We start from the raw sequence: 18,736 nt of genomic DNA on the forward strand, positions 1-18,736 counted from the left end.
ATCATCAATAATGAGCGGTTATTCGCTTATTAGTGGTTGGAGGAGGTTGTTGACAAAGTTGTGTTGACATATTTAGAAGCTCGCTCGCCTTCTTTCTCTCGCTCGATCTCACGGGAATCCCACAAAAAATCTCATGGGTGCATCGACTGGCACAGCTGCTGTTGTCGTGTCACCTCCACGGCCCGCCGGGACCGTCGTATGTCACACGCGCGCACACGCAGACACACGTACACGCGCGCGCGCGCGTGCACACACACACTGATGTTTGCGCGTGGCCAGGATCGACCACTGCGGGTCAGAGGTCGACGAATGCGCAGCTGCACAGCTGCAGGCAGGATGAAGAGGATGATGAAAACGATGAAGGAGATGACGATGATAGACGATGAAGACGAGAATCTTCCTCAAACAGGAAGTGCGTGAAACCGTCATAACAAGAGTGGCTGGCCCCCGGGAGCGAAAAACGGGAAAAGGAAGCCTGGATAATGATGAGGATGAGGATGATGAAGAGGAGGATGAAGTTGATGATGATGAAGATGTTGAACGTAAGGAACTCCCGTAAACAAGAAGCGAGACCGTGATAACCCCAGTGGCCCCAGGGGGGGGAAACGGGGGAAAAGATGATGAGGAGGAGGAGGATGAAGAGGATGGTGATAATGATGAGGATGAGGAGGATGAAGATGTTTTTTTGAATGGTTTTGACGTTTCCTCCGCTTCCGCGTGTGCAACACATACGCATGACGCGGTTGTGCCAGTTGTGGCGCGACCGGACGTGTCGGTTGTTCTTGACCTTAGCGCTGATGTGGGCCGTAAGTTCGAGCTGGTCCTTGCGCTCTTCGCATCCCCCCGCCGGTGTTGCACGTTTACATCGCACGGGCTTCTTATTCGGTTTTGGGTGATTTCCTGTGGCGGCCTTACAGCGCCACCTCTGGCCTGGCATATCTACTGCAGCGTTTCAGCATCATTGTGTGGACACACACATTTCTTGAAATGATTCTGTATTAAAGGGATCTTTTTGTTTTTAACGAATAAGAAGACTATCAACTCCCCCCCCCCCCCCCCATTCTTGGAATCATGATGACACTAACCCATTAGAGGAGTAATTCCCTTAGAAGGAACCGCTAGATGCTTTTGTACATTTACTCAATGGAGGTCAAAATGACCTATTCCTCTCTGTGGGTTCACATTGGTTTGTTCAACTTTGTAGAGACCCCTTTTGGGTTTATTGACCCCAAACCAAACTCATGTTTCATGTTTCCCCTCTGAGAAAATGACAGTGGTTTCATTTGATTGGTGGCGTGATGGTTTTCTGAGCGTGAGTTCAGGTAATCATAGGGTATCTTCGTGTAGTAGGTTAAGGGTGCTGCTAGGGGGGAGCTTTCGTTTGGGGGGGGGGGCTTCTTTGAGATGAGTTGGTGACTCACTATGTCACGTCCTTCCTCGCCGGTGGGCATCGTCCCCATTTGGAATGGCGTCCTTTTTAGAATGCCGCACTTGGCTTGGCATCATCTCGTTGTGAAGAGGAATGGTACCAGAACAGTTCCTTGGGGTACGCCAGAGTTATTTGGTAGCACTTCGGAGATGATGATGATGATGAGGGTGACGAGGAGGATGATCTGTCAGTGGACGAGGGGGAGAAGCGGGCGCATTATTATGATCATTATGCTAAGTATAATTGTAGTGTGTATTCGTGTGTTTCGTGGACATTTGTCAGCCGCTTCCCGTCGCCCGCCGCAGCACTTCCCGTCACTGCCGTGACGGGTGATGGGGTGAGGGTGCGCGCGAGTACGAGGGCGTGCGCGGGCCCACAAAGGGTGCGCGTGTCAGGAAAAGACGTCGCCCACGCAGGAATTAAACAATTTGTTTGTGCTGAACGCACACGCTGAAGTCAGCACAAACATACACACACCTCAGCGCAAAGCTGCTCCCATTTAGCAACGGTGCGCACACACGCTGGCTGACCCGATGATGTCATCTCGATATTTGAATGGCGCTCCAAAAGATGCTGAGGAGGGAAAACATCACAGGAAAGCACTAAGATGTGATGTGCGGTCAATTTGCATACAATGAGTGGCCATTGTTTGTGCGTGTTCGTTCGTGTCTGTGTGTGTGTGTGTGTGTAGTGTGTGCGCATGTGTGCGTGTGTCATGTCACACAGAGTCGATTGTGTGTTCACTGCTGTGGGACGCCATGTTTGCTCACGAGGCGCACCTACGATGCTAATGTCAGACAGTACGATGATGATTAGGATGAAGATGAGGTGGGGAATGTTCTGGAATGTCTTGCCCAGGGGCGTGCATAAGTGTCCCCCAGCTGTGTTGCCCCAATTCCCCCCCCCCCCACCCTTTCCCCCTGTGAGGCCCCCAGCTGCACCCCTGACACAAGAACATATCATCATCTTCCTCGTCCGCATCCTCATTCGCTTCCTCTTGATCTTCGTCTTACTCGAGGCTCACAAGAACATTAAACGGCCCATCAAGGCGTCGTTAACGAGCGCTTGACACTGCACTGTTGCATTGTGGGTAATGACCGCTGTTAACGCACACACAGACGTTGTGAACATGTCATGTGACTCATCTGTAGCGTAAGACGTCGACATGCGCCAGCGTCTCCGAATGCCAACAACGGCTTCAGCTATCGGACATGACTAATATGCGTGTGTGTGTGTGTGTGTGTGTGTGTCTGTGCGTGTGTGTGTGTGTGTGGGTGGGTGGGGGGTTTGAGCGTGAGAGAGCGAGCGTGTGAGCATGTGCGTGTGTTTGTGCATATGTGTGTGTGAGAGTCTGTGTGTGTGTGTGAGTGAGAAACTGCGCTTGTCTGTTAGTGTGTGTGTAATCTTAACTATGGTTAAGATTGTGTGTGTCTATTTTTAGAAACGCGCGTTTGTTGACGTGCACACAAAAGAAGAATTGATGATGTCATAATCAGGTGTGAAAGGCCCATGAAAGATTGACAAGGCCGACAAATAATTGATGCTATTATGGGATGTTTAATGCATGTGTTGTATTTACATTAATGGCTGCCTACTCTATTATTTCATGCGTTTACGTTGTCATGGCAACAAAACACATAATGGCCTCAAACACGCTTTTTGATGGCGATCTCATTGGCCGCTGCTTGCTAACAACATCCCGTGACTCACCTGTCAATCATTTCACTTCAGCCACTTCCAGGAAGTTCACCAGGTGATGGGGGGGGGGCAGGAAGTGAGGACACAGGAAGTGAAGGCAGTCACCTGAAGCTCCAAAGTACAGATACGTTTTCCAACGTAGCAAGTGAAATGAAAGTACAGATACCTGAGAAATGGACTTACTTTAGCAACCAAGTGTTTGTACTTTGTAACTTGCCACCAGTGGGAAGCGGACTCGCTGAGCGAGCTGAACGCCGTCTGCCATCGTTAATGGCCTCCCACATGAATAAAACAGCACGTCGGCCGCGCGCCTTCGCCATTTCCTGTCGAGTCAACATAATTGACTGAAAACTTCAGGTCAACTTCCTCGTCACGGTTGCACACTTTATGAGGATGAATAAATAACGACATATTGTGCCGCCGCCATTTGACACGTGTGCGTGCGCTTGTTCACGCCGCGCTGAACAGGCCAACATGTGGAAACGCAGACAGGAAGTGGACCGGCTAATTGGATGTCGCCATCCTCCGATGTTCCTTCTGCCTCCGTGGGCCGCTGGCTCCGCCCCCGACACAGGACTCCCCCTCAGGAAGACTTGAGGACAGGAAGTTGAGACATGGGCGCGAAGACGCGGGAAGTGAAGACTCGAGGACAGGAAGTGAAGGTGAAATCTACGCACAAGGAGCGAAGAAGACAAAGTGGAGTCAGGATGAAGACAGGAAATGATACAGGAAGTGAAGACGTGAGGACAGGAAGTTGAGACATGGGCGCGAAGACGCAGGAAGTGAAGACTCGAGGACAGGAAGTGAAGATGAAATCTACGCACAAGGAGCGAAGAAGACAAAGTGGAGTCAGGATGAAGACAGGAAATGATACAGGAAGTGAAGACGTGAGGACAGGAAGTTGAGACATGGGCGCGAAGACGCAGGAAGTGACGAATGTTAGCATTTAGACAAGAGTAATAATTACAAAGTGGCTACAAAGTAGCCGACTTGTTTTGATTACTCATATGATTGCAGCGTGTGTGTGCGTGTGTGTGCGTGTTCTTGTGTGTTGCTGACACTGCTAATTGATAGGACCAGAGGAGGACCTAAGGGGCGGGGCTTGATTCTCGGGAAATCCCACGCCTGCACTCTCAGGCGCACGCCGTGCGAGTGTGAGACGGCCGCAGAGCTCTCGAGGCTGCGGACGAGAACCATGAGGACTCCGCATCCTCTGATGCTCGGCTTCGCGCTCGCCGCCGCCGCCGCTTTCCCCGCCAGCGTCAACATAGGTGAGCTCACCTCGCACGCGCCTCATCATATCCATCATCATACTAATCGCTACGCGCATCAGAGACATATGCGTTCCACATGCCTCATTGCATCGTGTCCACCATATTTATGGATGTATCACACGCACGTGTGCGTGTGTGTCCAACATTCCAAAGTGTGTTTGAAGTTCATCCACGTGCACAGAAAGTCATTACACGTTCATTTCAACTCAAGTTTGCGTGTGCGTGTTTTTGCATTTTGTGTGTGCATGTCTGTGAGTGTATACGTACACGTGGATTTGTGTGTTTTCGCATGTTTGCACACATGTATATGAATATGTGTGGATTTTTGTGTTTGTGCATTTGTGTAAACGTGTCTGTATGTGTGCGCATGTTCATGTATGTAGGTGTTTGTGCTTTTGTGTGTGGTGTGTATGCCTGTGAGTGGATTTGTGTGTGTGTGCGCATTTGTGTGTGTATGTGTGTATGTCACTGAGCAATAAGGGGTTAATAGTTATCTGGTAATGCCGGTACAATTTTTTATTTATTTATTTTTTTGGGACAATTGTGCAAAAAAGTTGTCTAGCAATGAGAGCGGTTTGAATGACCAATAGAGCAATAGTCCGGTGCAGTGACCATCGTGCAAATGGCGCAGAGACTTCAAGAAATGTATGCAGTTTAAAGTGACCAGTAGTGCGATATTCTGGGACAATGTCGATTGTGCAAATGTTGCAGATTATACTCTGTCGATTGTGCAAATGGTACCGATGCTACTCAGGCACATGAGTGGCCGGTATTGGTCAACAACAGATACGCAAATAGTGCAGCGTGGCGAGACTGCTACACGAGTAATGTATGATTGGCCCCGCAGAAATGTGACAACGAACTCAAGACAAAAAAATTGGCAGCATGTTGCAATGGACTTGTAGGTTAACTGTTTAAGAAGTTAATGGCAAGAGGCTGTTGGAATGTCTACTAGTTTTAGTTTACATTGTTCGGTAGCGCCTACCTGAGGGAAGGAGCCGGAAGAGCCGGTGACCGGGATGCGGAGGGTCCGAGAGGATTTTGCACGCTCTTGTCTTAGTTCTGGCAGCGTGCAAGTCCTCAAGGGCGGGTAGGGGGGTACCGACAATCTTTTCAGCAGTTTCGATTGTCCGTTGCAGTCGGAGTTTGTCCTTTTTTGTAGCAGCACCAAAACAGACTGTGATGGCAGAGCATAGGACTGATTCGATGACCGCTGTGTAGAACCGCCTCAACGGCTCCCGTGGCAGGTCGTGCTTCCTCAGAAGCCGCAGGAAGTACATCCTCTGCTGGGCCTTTTTGAGGACGGAGTTGATGTTGAACTCCCACTTCAGGTCCTGAGAGACTTTAATTCCCAGGAACTCGAAGGTCTCGACATCATGAGGGGCAGCTGTGGCGAAGGATGCCTCCTGAAGTCCACGATCATCTCTACAGTCTCGAGCGTGTTCAGCTCCAGTTTGTGTCGGCCGCTCCGCTTCCTGTCGATACGCAGACTCGTCACCGTCTTTGATGAGGCCGATGACAGTGGTGTCATCTGTTGAACGCAGAGTTGAAGTCCACGAACAGGATCCTCGCGTAGGTCCCGGCGCCGTTGAGGTGTTCTAGGATGAAGTACAGTCCCATGTTGACTGCATCATCCGCGGACCTGTTTGCTCGGTAGGCAAACTGCAGGGGGTCGAGCAGGAGACCTGTGACTCTCTTGAGGTGGTCCAGCGCGAGGCGTTCAAAGGACTTCAGGCGACAGGCCTGTAGCCATTCAGACCCGAGATTGTAGTTTTCTCGGGGACTGGGATGATGGTGGTGCGTTTGAAACAGGATGCTACTTCGCACAGTTCCAGAGATCTATTGAAGATCTGTGTGAAGACCGGAGCGAGCTGGTCCGCGCAGACTTTGAGGCAGGATGGGGACACAAGGTCCGGGCCTGTCGCTTTGTTCATCTTTTGTTGTGTGAGGATGCGTCTCACATCCCGTTCGTGGATGGTTAACGCAGAAGTCAGAGATGTGATGGTGGTCGGTGGTGCGGCCGGGTGGGTGTGGGGTGTGAAAGTGTCCTTTTCAAATCTGCAGTAGAAGGTGTTCAAGTCCTTGGAGTCTTGTGTGTGTGTGTTTCGGTCGTGAATGCAAACACTTTCAGTACTTTGTGTCAGAGCCTGTCAGTATTGTGTGTGAATTAAAAAAAAACAATTGTTGTAGTTTGTGAACATTTCAAGAGGTTGTGCATTTTTAATTATTTCCCCGATGGCCCTGCGCGTGTTCGCGTGTGCGTGCGTGGCTGATCGACAGCCGAGTCAGTCTCAATCGGTCTGCGCGGCGCCCCCCGCAGGAGGACTTTTCCCGGCCGGGTCGCACGAGCAGGAAGTGTTCCGCTTCGCCGTGACGCGCCGCGCCGGCGACGTTCCCAAACTGCTGCCTCAGATGGACGCCGTGGACGCCGGCAGCAGCTTCGCCATGACGTACGCTTGTGAGTACGCTTCGTCGTCGTCGTCGTCCACAGCTTTGTGTTCGTCGTTCTCCGAATCATCATTTGCAGCACCTTGTGCAACATGGTGTGGGGGGGAGGGGCGGTGTCCTAAATGGAGGAGTCCATCAAAAGCTTGTGGCGGCGCACTAAAAGGAGCGGCGGCGAGGGCCCGAGGGTGTCAAGTTGTCGCTGCAGTCAACAATGTGCTGACCTCCTTCGGTCGAGCCGACCACAAAAGACGGAACCGCCACAAAAAACTCAATAAATAAATACATACAAAGAACCACGCATGCTCTCCCGTCACTTCCTGTTCTCTTTATCCACTTTCTAATCTCTCTCCCACTTTGACTTCCTGTTTTGTTTCTACGTCCGGATTTCTATTTCTACATCCTGTTCTGCTTCTACTTCTCGTTTGTTTCTATTTTCTGCACTGTTTCCATTTCCCTTTTCTACTTCCTGTTCTGTCTTCACTTCCTGTTGTCCGCTTCCACCGTTTCCTCGAGCGCGGCCGCTCTCGCGGCCCCTCCCCCTCCATCTGCTGCGTCGCGTTCTGTCACTCAGCTTTAACGCTAAGCGAAAGTGAGCTCATTAGCACGAGAGCCTCGGCCGCGGGGCATCCGCCTTTTGTTAGCATGCTAGCCTCGGCGTGTTGTGAGTGCTGCCGGCCATATTTCTTTTTGTCTACCAGTAAGTGAAGCGAAACTTTTGAGGAACTTCTATGTGCTGGTGACGCTGATACCATGTGAACCGTGTGTGCGCGCGGTGTCAGTCTGCTCGCAGTTCGCCAAGGGCGTCCACGCGGTGATGGGCGTGTACGACCAGCGGACCGTCAACACGGTGTCTTCCTTCTGCGGCTCGCTTCACGTCAGCTTCGTCACGCCGTCATTTCCCGGGCTGGCCGACAGCCCCTTCGTGCTGCAGTTACGGCCCGGCCTGCGGGAGGCGCTCGTGTCGCTGCTGGACCACTTCGGCTGGCAGCGCTTCGTCTACATGTACAGCGTGCACGAAGGTGACATCCTGACGCTCGTCTTTGGAGAACTTTCGCGTGTTCTTCATTTGAGTTGAATGTTTGATGACGTTTCGGTGGGCACCGATGGGCCCCCGGCCACGTTTTGGTTCTGTTCGCGGTCCACTAATGCTAATGCTAACACGCGGTTAGACACGCACATGCGAATGTGTTGACCGAGACAATTCTGCTAAACACCCCCACAACTTTTTGTCGCATGACTGGTGGGAACACGATTGTCACATGATGTCACACGTCGCGTGGTGACCACCCGGTGGTCACGTGACGCCAGACGGTCACCTGACAGTGGCGTGCCGATGAGCCGAGCGTGTGCTTGCGATGCGTTCAGGCGTGTCGGTCCTGAAGAAGGTTCTGGAGCGGGCGGCCTCGCGAGGCTGGCAGGTGATGTCCGTCAACTTGGACTCGCTGAACGAGCCCGGCTTCATCCAGCTGCTGGCCGACCTGGACTTCAAGAAGGAATTCCAGGTGGTTCTGGACTGCGAGTCGGACCGCCTCAACGCCATCCTGGCCCTGGTGCGTCCTCGTCGCCGCGTCCTCTTCCTGCCGGTCCACCGGCGCCTTCAGACTCAGCGTCCGCTGTCTTGTTTTCTGGCAGATTTCAGCGCAGAAAAGAAACCTGAAGAACTATCAGTACATCCTCCTCAATATGGTAACTCCATTTCTACACATACCCGGAACCTCTACATTCTGTACTTCTATATTATAGAGGTGAAGATTCTATATTTCCTTATGCTTTTTAGATTCCAAATGGTACTTGTAGAATCTATACTTCTACATTCTATAATTCTAGATTCTGTACTGCTAGATTCGGTTTGTAGATTCTTACTATAGTTCCGGATTCTCTATTTCTATATGCTGTACATGGAGACAGGTCCACTTGTAGATTCTATACTTCTAGATGATATACTTTTAATTTCCGTACTTCTAGATTCCGTACGTTTAGATTTTTGTACTTGAAGATTTAACACGACGAGGTTCTTATTTCATTTTATATCTTGTGTGCGCGTGTGAGGGCTTTGTGGAGCTGAACCTGACGGAGTTCCACGCGCTGTCCCCGAACGTGACGGGTTTCCAGCTGGTCGACTGGTCCCACGCGTCCGTGCTGACGGTCCAGCGGGACTGGATGAACTTTGACTCCAAAGACGGCAAAGCGGCGCGGCGCGGTCTGCGGGTACGAGCCGGCGCATACGGCGCTTCCCATTTTGCGCGCCACGGCCCTGACGCTGGTCTTCTGCTCTGATTGGTCAGTACGCAGGCGCGCTGACCTATGACGGCGTGAGCGCGGTGGCGGCGGCTTTTCAGAACCTCCGACGCCAGCGCATCGACGTCTCTCGCCGCGGGAACGCCGGCGAGTGTCTCGGGAACCCCCCCGCGCCCTGGGGGCAGGGCATCGACATCCAGAGGGCGCTGCAGCAGGTCGCACGTGCAAAACCACACGCACGAACGCGTGCTCACACAAAATCACACACGTGAGCAAAGACGCGCACGCATAAGCGCTTACACACACCGGTTGTTGTTTGTGTATGTGCACGCGTAGGTCCGTCTGGAGGGTCTGACGGGCCGCGTTCAGTTTGATGAGCGAGGACAGCGGACCAACTTTACCCTCACAGTCGTGGAACTGAGCCGCACCGGACCCCGGAAGGTGTGTGCGTGTCTGCGTTTTGTGACCGCGTTGGATTGTGTGCGCATACGCGTGTGTCTGCGTGGTATCCAGGTGGGCATGTGGAGCGAGCGGAGGGGCTACGTCAACACGGCCCGGTACAAGCCCACCCCGGAGGAGTTCTACGGGCTGCAGAACCGCACCTACATCGTCACTACCATCTTGGTGAGACCCGCAAGTGAAAACCTCCCCCGAGCAGTCCAGTCTCAGCCTCAGCAGAGAGGAGGGTCATGTGAGAGTAAAAAGGGGGCGTGGCTCGTCCTCCCTTCCAGGAAGCGCCCTACATGATGCTGAAGAAGAACCACGAGCAGCTGGCGGGAAACGACAAATACGAAGGTTACTGCGCCGAGCTGGCCGCCGAGATCGCCAAGCACGTGGGCTTCGCCTACCGACTGGAGCTGGTGGGCGACGGCAAGTACGGCGGCCGAGACCCCAGCAGCAAGATGTGGAACGGCATGGTGGGAGAGCTCGTCTACGGGGTGAGAGAGTGTGCATGGCAAACGCGGGTGATCGCGACAACAGATTTGATTGAAACTGGTGCGCCGTCTGCTGCTATCGATAATCACGAGGTCATTAATGACGCCATCGATGTCGGCAGCTTGACCTTCCGTAAAAAAGAATAAGTGGTGAACCCAACGCAAGTCCTTCACAGCGCGCTGCATTTGGGCAGGTCGTGAAATATTAATAAAAATAAGTCTCGTGGCGAAAGTCTTCCTGGTTCATCGCTTCATAACTGCATTATACTGCCCCCGGTGGCCAAGTCGCACACACCAGAAGGAGTCGCAACGAACCCATCATGCTGCACAGACTGTTTCATTGTTTACATTTTACTTAATATTGTTGTTACGATATGTTTTATAAAGTAATTATTACCGATGGAACTCGTGAACATTTTAACAATGCATTAATCTGTCCATTTTTGGGATTATTCAATGAATCAGATTTTTGGAAAACCTTTGACTTTCCATCCCTTCATACAAAAACATGACATTATTTCAAAATCGAGAGATAAATTTGTGTTTCAGAGAAAATTAATTTTTCCAAAGTAAAAGCCGATGTTTGTTTTGGATTCAACACAAAGATAAGATTTACTGTTGAGAGGCTGAAATCATTTTAAGTTCAAGAGGGTCGTTAAACGTTTAATTGGTTATCAAAATAGCTGTTGATTAATCAATGAACTGTTGCACCTCCAGTAAATATTACGGAGTGCTATTTTTTCATGTTTTGTTGTCGATTTTTTGGGGTGAGGCTCCAACTGATTAATGGCATTTGCATTCATCCCAATGGGCAAAGATGATTTGAGATCTTGAGTGTATAGCGGCCAACTTGCAGCCTAGGTTGCTAAGCGCGGTAGCCTCCGTTAGCGTAGTGTGCTAAACACGATAACATCTGTTAGCGTCATGCGATGAATGCGATAGCGTCCGTTCCCTTCATGTGCTAAACACGGCCGCTTCCGTTAGCTTCACAGTGCTAAACGCGATAGCGTCCGTTAGGTTTACGTGCTAAATGTGATAACTTCCATTAGCTTCACGTGCTAAACGCTATAGCGTCCGTTAGCTTCCGGTGCTAAACATGATAGCGTCCGTTAGCTTCATGTACTGAACGCGTTAGCTCCTGTTAGCTCGGCGTGCTAAGCACTGTCGGCGTGTTGGCGCAGAAGGCGGACGTGGCGGTGGCGCCGTTGACCATCACGCTGGTGCGCGAGCAGGTGATCGACTTCACCAAACCCTTCATGTCGCTCGGCATCTCCATCATGGTCAAGAAGCCCACCAAGTCCAAACCGGGCGTCTTCTCCTTCCTGGACCCGCTGGCCTACGAGATCTGGATGTGCATCGTCTTCGCCTACATCGGCGTGAGCGTCGTGCTCTTCCTGGTGAGGCCCCGCCCCCGCCGCGCACGCGTAGCAAAGGGAGCTTTGATGTGATCGGTTCCCGACGTGTCAGGTGAGTCGCTTCAGTCCCTACGAGTGGAAGAAGAGTGAGGAGGAAGAAGAGGTGGAGGAAGACGAAGCGCCGCCCACCTCTTCCAAACACGTTGCCGGTATGACATCGTCGTCATCGCGATCATCTTCGTCCACTCGGCCGTCGTGTCTTCTGCTTGAGCGTCATGTGACGTGATGTCTTCCTGCCAGGACTTCCACTTCCTGCGCTCCACAAAGACAAAGAAAAAGAGAGTCCGGAGCACACCAACGACTTCGGCATCTTCAACTCTCTGTGGTTCTCCTTGGGAGCCTTCATGCAGCAAGGATGCGACATCTCACCCAGGTCTGACACCGCGCCTCGTCACACGGCTTATGGCGCGTCTCGTTACGACGGCTCACGTGTGGACGCTTCCCCCCCCCCCTTCTCAGGTCCCTGTCGGGCCGCATCGTGGGCGGCGTGTGGTGGTTCTTCACGCTGATCATCATCTCGTCGTACACGGCCAACCTGGCGGCGTTCCTGACGGTGGAGCGCATGGTGTCGCCCATCGAGAGCGCCGAGGACCTGGCCAAGCAGAGCGAGATCACCTACGGGACGCTGGACGGCGGCTCCACCAAAGACTTCTTCAGGGTGAGCGAGGGCCGCCACGCTCTTCCTCTTCCTCTTCGTCTGCTGCGTGTGCGTGCATGTGTTTTGCGTGCGTATGAGCGGATGTGAGTTGTGTGTCTATGTTTGTGTTGTGTTTACGGGTGTGTATTTTGTATGTTTGAAGAAGCTACAAAACACGCGAAGAATTTTGCAGACTTTTGCCAAACGTTCGTCTTCTTGTTGTCGCGCCCCGTCAGAGGTCCAAGATCGGCGTGTTCGAGAAGATGTGGTCGTACATGCGCGGCGCCGACCCGTCCGTCTTCGTCAAGAACACGGACGAAGGCGTGAGCCGCGTGCGCAAGTCCAAGGGCAAGTACGCCTACCTGCTGGAGTCGTCCATGAACGAGTACATCGAGCAGCGCGCGCCCTGCGACACCATCAAGGTGGGCGGCAACCTGGACTCCAAAGGCTACGGCGTGGCCACGCCCAAAGGCTCGTCGCTCAGGTACTCGCGTTGCATCGTTAGCCCCGCTAGCGTCGTTAACCTCGTGAGCGACCTTAGCCACGCTGGCCTAGTCTGCCCTGTTAGCATCATTAGCATTGTTCACCCCAAGGGAGGGCTTGTTGACAGGAAGTTAGCATGTTAGGGTTAGCAAGTTAGAGGACGCGTTACGATGTGGAATTACTACGACCTGATATGACGACAATCATCGAATGTTATCGTGTGTTTACATTTGACAAGAATGTGTTATTACATTTCTTTTGTTTTTTTTAAATGTTAAGTTTCATTGTGATGTTTTATGACATTTGTTGCGTTTTAGTATAGCGCGTTTTTACTTACTATTTTAATTGTTACTTTACATGAGTGTGTTCACTTTTTTATGCGATATTATATGTATTATGACTTATGTACATGTTACTACAATGGGACATCTTACCATGATGTGTTACCACTCGTATGACGTGTTATAACAATGTCTTCTGGCATTTATCTAGTATTGTTATGTCGTTACATGTTATTACACATTGGTACGTGTTAATATGTGTTAGTTGTGGGATTACAGTACACGGCCTTATGTGTTGTCACACGTGTGTGTGCATGTGTGTCTTTGTCTCATGTCCGTCTCTCTCTTCTGTCTGTCAGTCTGTCTGACGTCCGTGACTCCGCCCCCACGCCAGCGTGTCCGTCCGCTCATCTGCGCGTGGGCCGATCGCGGCTGCCGACCGCGGACGCCTTTTAACGCTCGGGTCAGTGACGCCACATAGCTTAGCAACATGCTAGCTTAGCAACACGCTGACAACATCCGATACGTCCTAGCAACGCGTGACACAACCGTGGCGTGTCGCCTAGCAAGCGTTGCCTTAAAGAGAAGCTTTGCTTTTGTTCTCGTGCGCCGTCTTCCACTTCTTCGGCCAGCATGCGATTGTTCGCTTTCCCTCATTTGCGCTTTTGTCCACACCGACGCACGACTCAGCACTTTTACTACAACAACGGCGAGGACAATTCGGGCTGCAGTTGCTTAGCAACATGTCTCTGCACACACACACACACACACGCGCACAGACTTAATTGCTATTTAGAGTGTTAAGGTTTTGTGTGTGTGTGTGTGTTTTGTAAGTGTTTGTTTGTTTTTATTTGTTTTTGTGTGAATATGTTTGTATGTCTTTGTGTATATTTTGGCTGTATGTTCCGTTTGTGTGTGTATATTTTAAAGTATATATTTGTGTGTGTATATTTTTGCGTAAATGTGTTTGTGTGTATGTCTTTGTGTGTGCCTGTATAATTGTCTTTTTATCTGTTTGGTTTGTGCATGAATTTGTCCGTGCATGTGTGTGTGTCTTTTATGTGTGTGGTTTTTGTGTGTGTGTGTTTAATGCGTGTGTGTGTATCTTTTTTGTTTTTATGTTCTGTTTGTTGTGTATGTTTTTCTGAGTTTGTATTGCATGTGCATATTTTTTTCATGTCCGTGTAAGTCTTTTGTGCTTTGTGTGTTTGTACGTGTTTTTGTGTATCTTTAGTGTGCAGGTGTTTTGATTTTGTGTGGATGTTGTATGTCGATGTATATAATGTTTGTGTGTTTTGTATGTGCATGTATGTTCCATGCGTGTGTGTGTATATATTTTTGTGAACATGTACGTTTAGTGTGTTTTGTGTGTGTGTTTGAGGACACTAGTAAATGCAAACCCTGTCCTCTTTTGAAGCACTTCCTGTGTGTGATGAGATCATGTTTACATTTTTTTTCCCATCACATCCGGCGTATACATATATGATTTTAAAGTGGCTTTTACGGAAATGAAAGTCATGTATTTTTATATAAATGTCAGTCGGTGTCGATGTTGTAGATGCTGTATGATGATACACGCGAGTGTCCACGAGTGTAGTAGTGCGGCTAACATAGGATAACATGCCTCTGCTGGACGCTATGTGACGCTATGTGACGTTATGTGATGTTATGTGGCTTTATGTGGCGCTATGTGACGTTATGTGACACTATGTGGCGCTATGTGGCGCTATGTGACGCTATGTGACGCTATGTGGCGTTGTGGCGCTATGTGACGTTATGTGGCGTTATGTGACGTTATGTGGCGCTATGTGACGTTATGTGACCTTATGTGGCGCTATGTGATGTTATGTGGCGCTGTGGCGCTATGTGACGTTATGTGGCGTTATGTGACGTTATGTGGCGCTATGTGACGTTATGTGACCTTATGTGGCGCTATGTGATGTTATGTGGCGCTGTGGCGCTATGTGACGTTATGTGGCGCTGTGGCGCTATGTGACGTTATGTGACGTTATGTGGCGCTATTTGACGTTATGTGGCGCTATGTGGCGCTATGTGATGCTATGCTGTTATGTGATGTGATGTGCTGGCCGTCAGAATTCCCGTGAACCTGGCCGTGCTCAAGCTCAATGAGCAGGCCGTGTTAGACAAGTTGAAGAACAAGTGGTGGTACGACAAAGGTCAATGTGGACACAAGGACGCCGGCAGGAAGGTCAGTTAGAGGTCGCTTGGACGCACCCCCGACCCCGACCCCCCCCCCCTCTTAGCTCCCACGTCATACCCCCACCTTCTCATTATCTTCCCTTGTTGTTTTGAAGTTTCATGTTTTCTATTTTTTTTATTTCTATGATCTTTTTCCCTTTTTTGTTTTGTTTTTATTTTTTCTTGCAACCTTTTATTGTCCTTTTGTGTTTTGTGTGTGATTATTTTTGTTTTGTTGTATTTTTTCAAATCTTGCTTTTGTTTTTCCTTTTTGTGATTTTTGTAAGCTTTTGGTCTTTGGGATTTTTGCATGTCAGTTTTTCTGTCCTTTTCTGGTGTTTTTTTCTTCCTTTTGTCAGGGTAGTTTTTTTTTTTTGTCTTTCAGTTTTTGGTTTCATTTGGTTTTTGGTTTCATTTTCATGTTCAATCCAGTTTATGATTTTTTTTCTGCTTTTTTTTTTTAACTATTTCTGCCTTTTTCCCTTTTGTTTTCTTCTTTTGTGTATTGTCCTTTTTTATTTTTACTTGTTTCAGTTTTTTTTGTTGCATCATTATAATGTTTTGGGACTATTTTTGATTTTTTTCTGTTGATCTATCCTTATTTTCCATTTTGTTTTTGCCTTTTTTTGGGTAGTTTGTTGTCCTTTACTTTTTGTTTTACATATTTTCATTTTTTGTCATCTCCCCACCCGTTCTTCCGAGCGGAGCATGAACCCCTCGTAAATCGGCATGAGTCCGGCAACCTGCGGAGCCCCGCCCACAACGAAATGTAACCTTTGACATTCCCTTGAGGCCCCGCCCATCTTTTAACCACTCCTCTCTGATGTCAAAGGTCACGTTTTTGAGACAACAAAAGACGATGCTTTTTTCTCCAATCTGTCACAAATTCCTGAATTTCTATTTAACGTTGTTAACGTCATGTTAACTTGTTCTGAACTTTGTCTTAACTTACTGTTAACTTCCTGGTAACTTCTTGTGAACAGCTTGTTAACTTCATTTTAAATTGTTTGAACTTTACGTTAACTTCCTGTTAGCTTCATCTTAAAATCTCGTTAACGTCGTCTCACTTGCTGTTAACTTCTCACGAACGTGCTGTCAATTTCTTGTTAACGCCGTGTTGACTTCTTGTAAGCTCCGTTATCTTCCTATGAACTTCCTGTTAATTTCCTGTTACCGCCAAAACTTCTTAACGTTGCGAGCATGTTTTTGTTGTTGTCCAACGAACACGTATCATGTAAGCTAAGCTAACGGCACGTTTTATTTTGAAAAGTACATGAGGCTTCCTGTCGATCAACAGGACACTTTGGAGAGAAAAGCATTAGGAACCACAGGCCCCGCCCACTTCGACAGCAGCATGCAAATGATGTCATGTGTCACGAACGCCGAAAACCCCTTGCAACCTTTACGTTTTTGAAAGAATTTTTTTTTAAAGGAACTTTAAAGAAACTTTGAATCATTTTCAGAAACTTTCAAGCTTTTTAAGAAATTTTTACAGTTTTTAAAGAAATAAACTTTTTTGAAAAGAAGCTTTTTAAGTTTTGAAGTGGTTTTCCTTTTCACTTTCTTTTTTTAGTAAGAAACATTACTTTTAAAGGACTTTTTCAAGTTTAGACTATTATAAAACTCATTTTTTGTTTAAAAATTATTATTTTTTTCCTCAAAGAAAGTTGTACTTTTTAATCATCTTTTCTTTTCATAAAACATTGAGTGTTTAAGTTTTGAAAAGAAACAGTTTTGGCGTTTTTTTTTTAGTTTTTTAACCTTAACAAAATTTATTGAAAGTTTCAAAGGTAACTTTTTAAGAAACGTTCATGTTTGGTTTTAACGAAACTTTTTTTTTTTTTAATGAAACTTTCAAAATTTCTTGTGTAATATTTTGTTAAGACGATTTTTTTAAATAAATGATGATTTATATATTAAAGATTTTTTTTTAAAAATAAATAGTTACATTTGATAAGAGATTTTTTTTTTTCCCTCTCCTCTGGGACACGCCCCCTCCCCGTTTGCATTACGACACTACACTTCCCAACAGCCTCTGCTGTGTTACCGTGGTGACGCAGACAACTAGTCGGAATAGAACGCATTCATCCTGTGCCGTTTGAATGCGTAAAGAAAGAAAAAAGAAGCTGTGGTTTTCTTGACCCCGCCCCCTTCGTTCTCGGACAGGACAAGACGAGCGCGCTGAGCCTGAGCAACGTGGCGGGAATCTTCTACATCCTGATTGGCGGCCTGGGCGTGGCCATGATGGTGGCGCTGCTCGACTTCTGCTACAAGTCGCGGCTCGAGTCGCGCAGGATGAAGGTGAGGAGGAGGAGGAGGAAGTGGAGCAAATGAAGGAAGTTGGGATTTGTTTGCTCCAATTTCCTTGACGGCTGTCCACGGAAGGGGCGGCAACAACTGCAACGACGCAAACGCATTATTAGCGGACACGCAAGCGAGAGGCCGTCAGGGACTTCATTCAAGAGTCCTTCTTTCTCGCTCTCTCGCGCGCGCGCTCGCACGCACACGACTGAAACGCTCTGTCACGCGCTACAGAAATGTTGTGTACAATTTCCGCAGCATGTAATGTGAGCGAATCATTTCGGGTAAGGCAAGCGAGAGCGTTTCGGCAGAACGCGAAAATTGTTTCGAGTAGCGTGTGAGACGGGCGCTTGGTCGCAGGAGCTGATCGACGCCGCCGTGCTGAGCAGCGGCCTGGGCGGCGTGACGCTGGCGCTGGCGGGCGACAACGCCGGCTGGCCTGCGTGAGGCCGGGCCTGCCCTCCGACCCCACGAGAGCCGAGATGAACCGAGCGCACCTGAACGCGACGCCCGACCTTCGGCAACGCGCTGCTGTTGCTGCTGCGTCTTCTTCTACTTTTCTTCTTCTACTTTTCTTCTTCTACTTTTCTTCTTCCTTTTGAGCCTGCCGTGTTGTTTGCAAGCTAATTCACTGAAATCGCACATGATCACTCCTTTCACTTGCTTGTTGAACCCAAATTAAAATAATGACAAAATATGAGTCTTGTGTGACGATGCTGACGATGAGAAGAGGACGACTTCTAGTCCAGCCCCCTGCTTACTGATTTATGAAAAAGGTCCAAAGGCGATCTCTTAGGGCGATGACGTCGACAACTCACATTGGCGATATCGACAACGTCAGAAATTGTCAAGCGTGAACTTTGGCGCTCTGCTCACGCACATATAAACCTCCGTATTCTTATGTCTTCAGCTAACAATGGCCAACGTCAACGTTTACATACACTCGCATCATAACGTGACGTCTATTATTTGAAAAGTACAGTGAACTCCTAAAACTGAAAGAGTTGGAATTTTATGCCAAAATATCTGGAAAGTATATAAGCGGTCATTCCGCCCCATATGGATGACGTCATTTTTGCCATTCACGTGTATGGCGCTTGCCGTTACAGATATTCACGATTCGGCCGCAGATATCTGCTAGTGAATTACAGATAATTGCAATGAAATAACCTAACGAGCGTTTCAGATATCTACTGTAATATTTGATTTTGGTGAGATATGTATCACTTCATTTTGCTCAGTTCAAATTGTATTAATTTAATTTCAGATATTTTGAACTGAGGTGAATTAAAGATATCTCGAACTTGAACATTTGAATTACAGATACAGTATGTGCGACACATATCCAATCGAGATGCTAAATGTTAACAGGGCTTGCCAAATAAAGTTCCATACGGA

The 18,736-nt window shown here is 48.6% G+C and overlaps 1 protein-coding gene across 8 annotated transcripts; it reads left to right on the top strand.

Annotated features, from left to right (window-relative positions):
* Positions 1-410: 410 nt before the first annotated feature.
* LOC133467329 (glutamate receptor 1-like) lies at positions 411-18,033 on the top strand. Of its 8 annotated transcripts, none has more exons than XM_061752078.1 (19): positions 411-542; positions 4,202-4,398; positions 6,722-6,859; positions 7,629-7,868; positions 8,215-8,399; positions 8,482-8,535; positions 8,899-9,057; positions 9,135-9,302; positions 9,424-9,528; positions 9,601-9,711; positions 9,819-10,025; positions 11,204-11,419; positions 11,490-11,586; positions 11,678-11,810; positions 11,897-12,095; positions 12,311-12,558; positions 14,933-15,047; positions 17,204-17,338; positions 17,699-18,033. In XM_061752078.1, exons 2-19 carry the CDS (start codon positions 4,323-4,325, stop codon positions 17,783-17,785), a joined length of 2,673 nt encoding a protein of 890 aa, XP_061608062.1. In that variant the 5' UTR covers positions 411-542; positions 4,202-4,322; the 3' UTR covers positions 17,786-18,033. The 8 variants fall into 8 exon arrangements, 5 of the variants coding, with proteins under 5 accessions (XP_061608062.1, XP_061608064.1, XP_061608063.1 ...); XR_009785194.1 differs by lacking the exons at positions 411-542; positions 17,699-18,033 and adding exons at positions 3,193-4,065; positions 13,198-13,301 and having other exon boundaries at positions 17,204-17,223; XM_061752077.1 differs by lacking the exon at positions 411-542 and adding an exon at positions 3,201-4,065.
* Positions 18,034-18,736: the final 703 nt, after the last annotated feature.

This window comes from Phyllopteryx taeniolatus, chromosome 17, assembly GCF_024500385.1.
Source record: "Phyllopteryx taeniolatus isolate TA_2022b chromosome 17, UOR_Ptae_1.2, whole genome shotgun sequence".
Classification (NCBI taxonomy): Eukaryota; Metazoa; Chordata; class Actinopteri; order Syngnathiformes; family Syngnathidae; genus Phyllopteryx; species Phyllopteryx taeniolatus.

Coding starts and splice junctions, on each gene's coding strand:
- LOC133467329 (XM_061752077.1), top strand. Junction 7,869..8,214: donor CATGTACAGCGTGCACGAAG/GTGACATCCTGA, acceptor CGATGCGTTCAG/GCGTGTCGGTCCTGAAGAAG. Junction 8,400..8,481: donor TCAACGCCATCCTGGCCCTG/GTGCGTCCTCGT, acceptor GTTTTCTGGCAG/ATTTCAGCGCAGAAAAGAAA.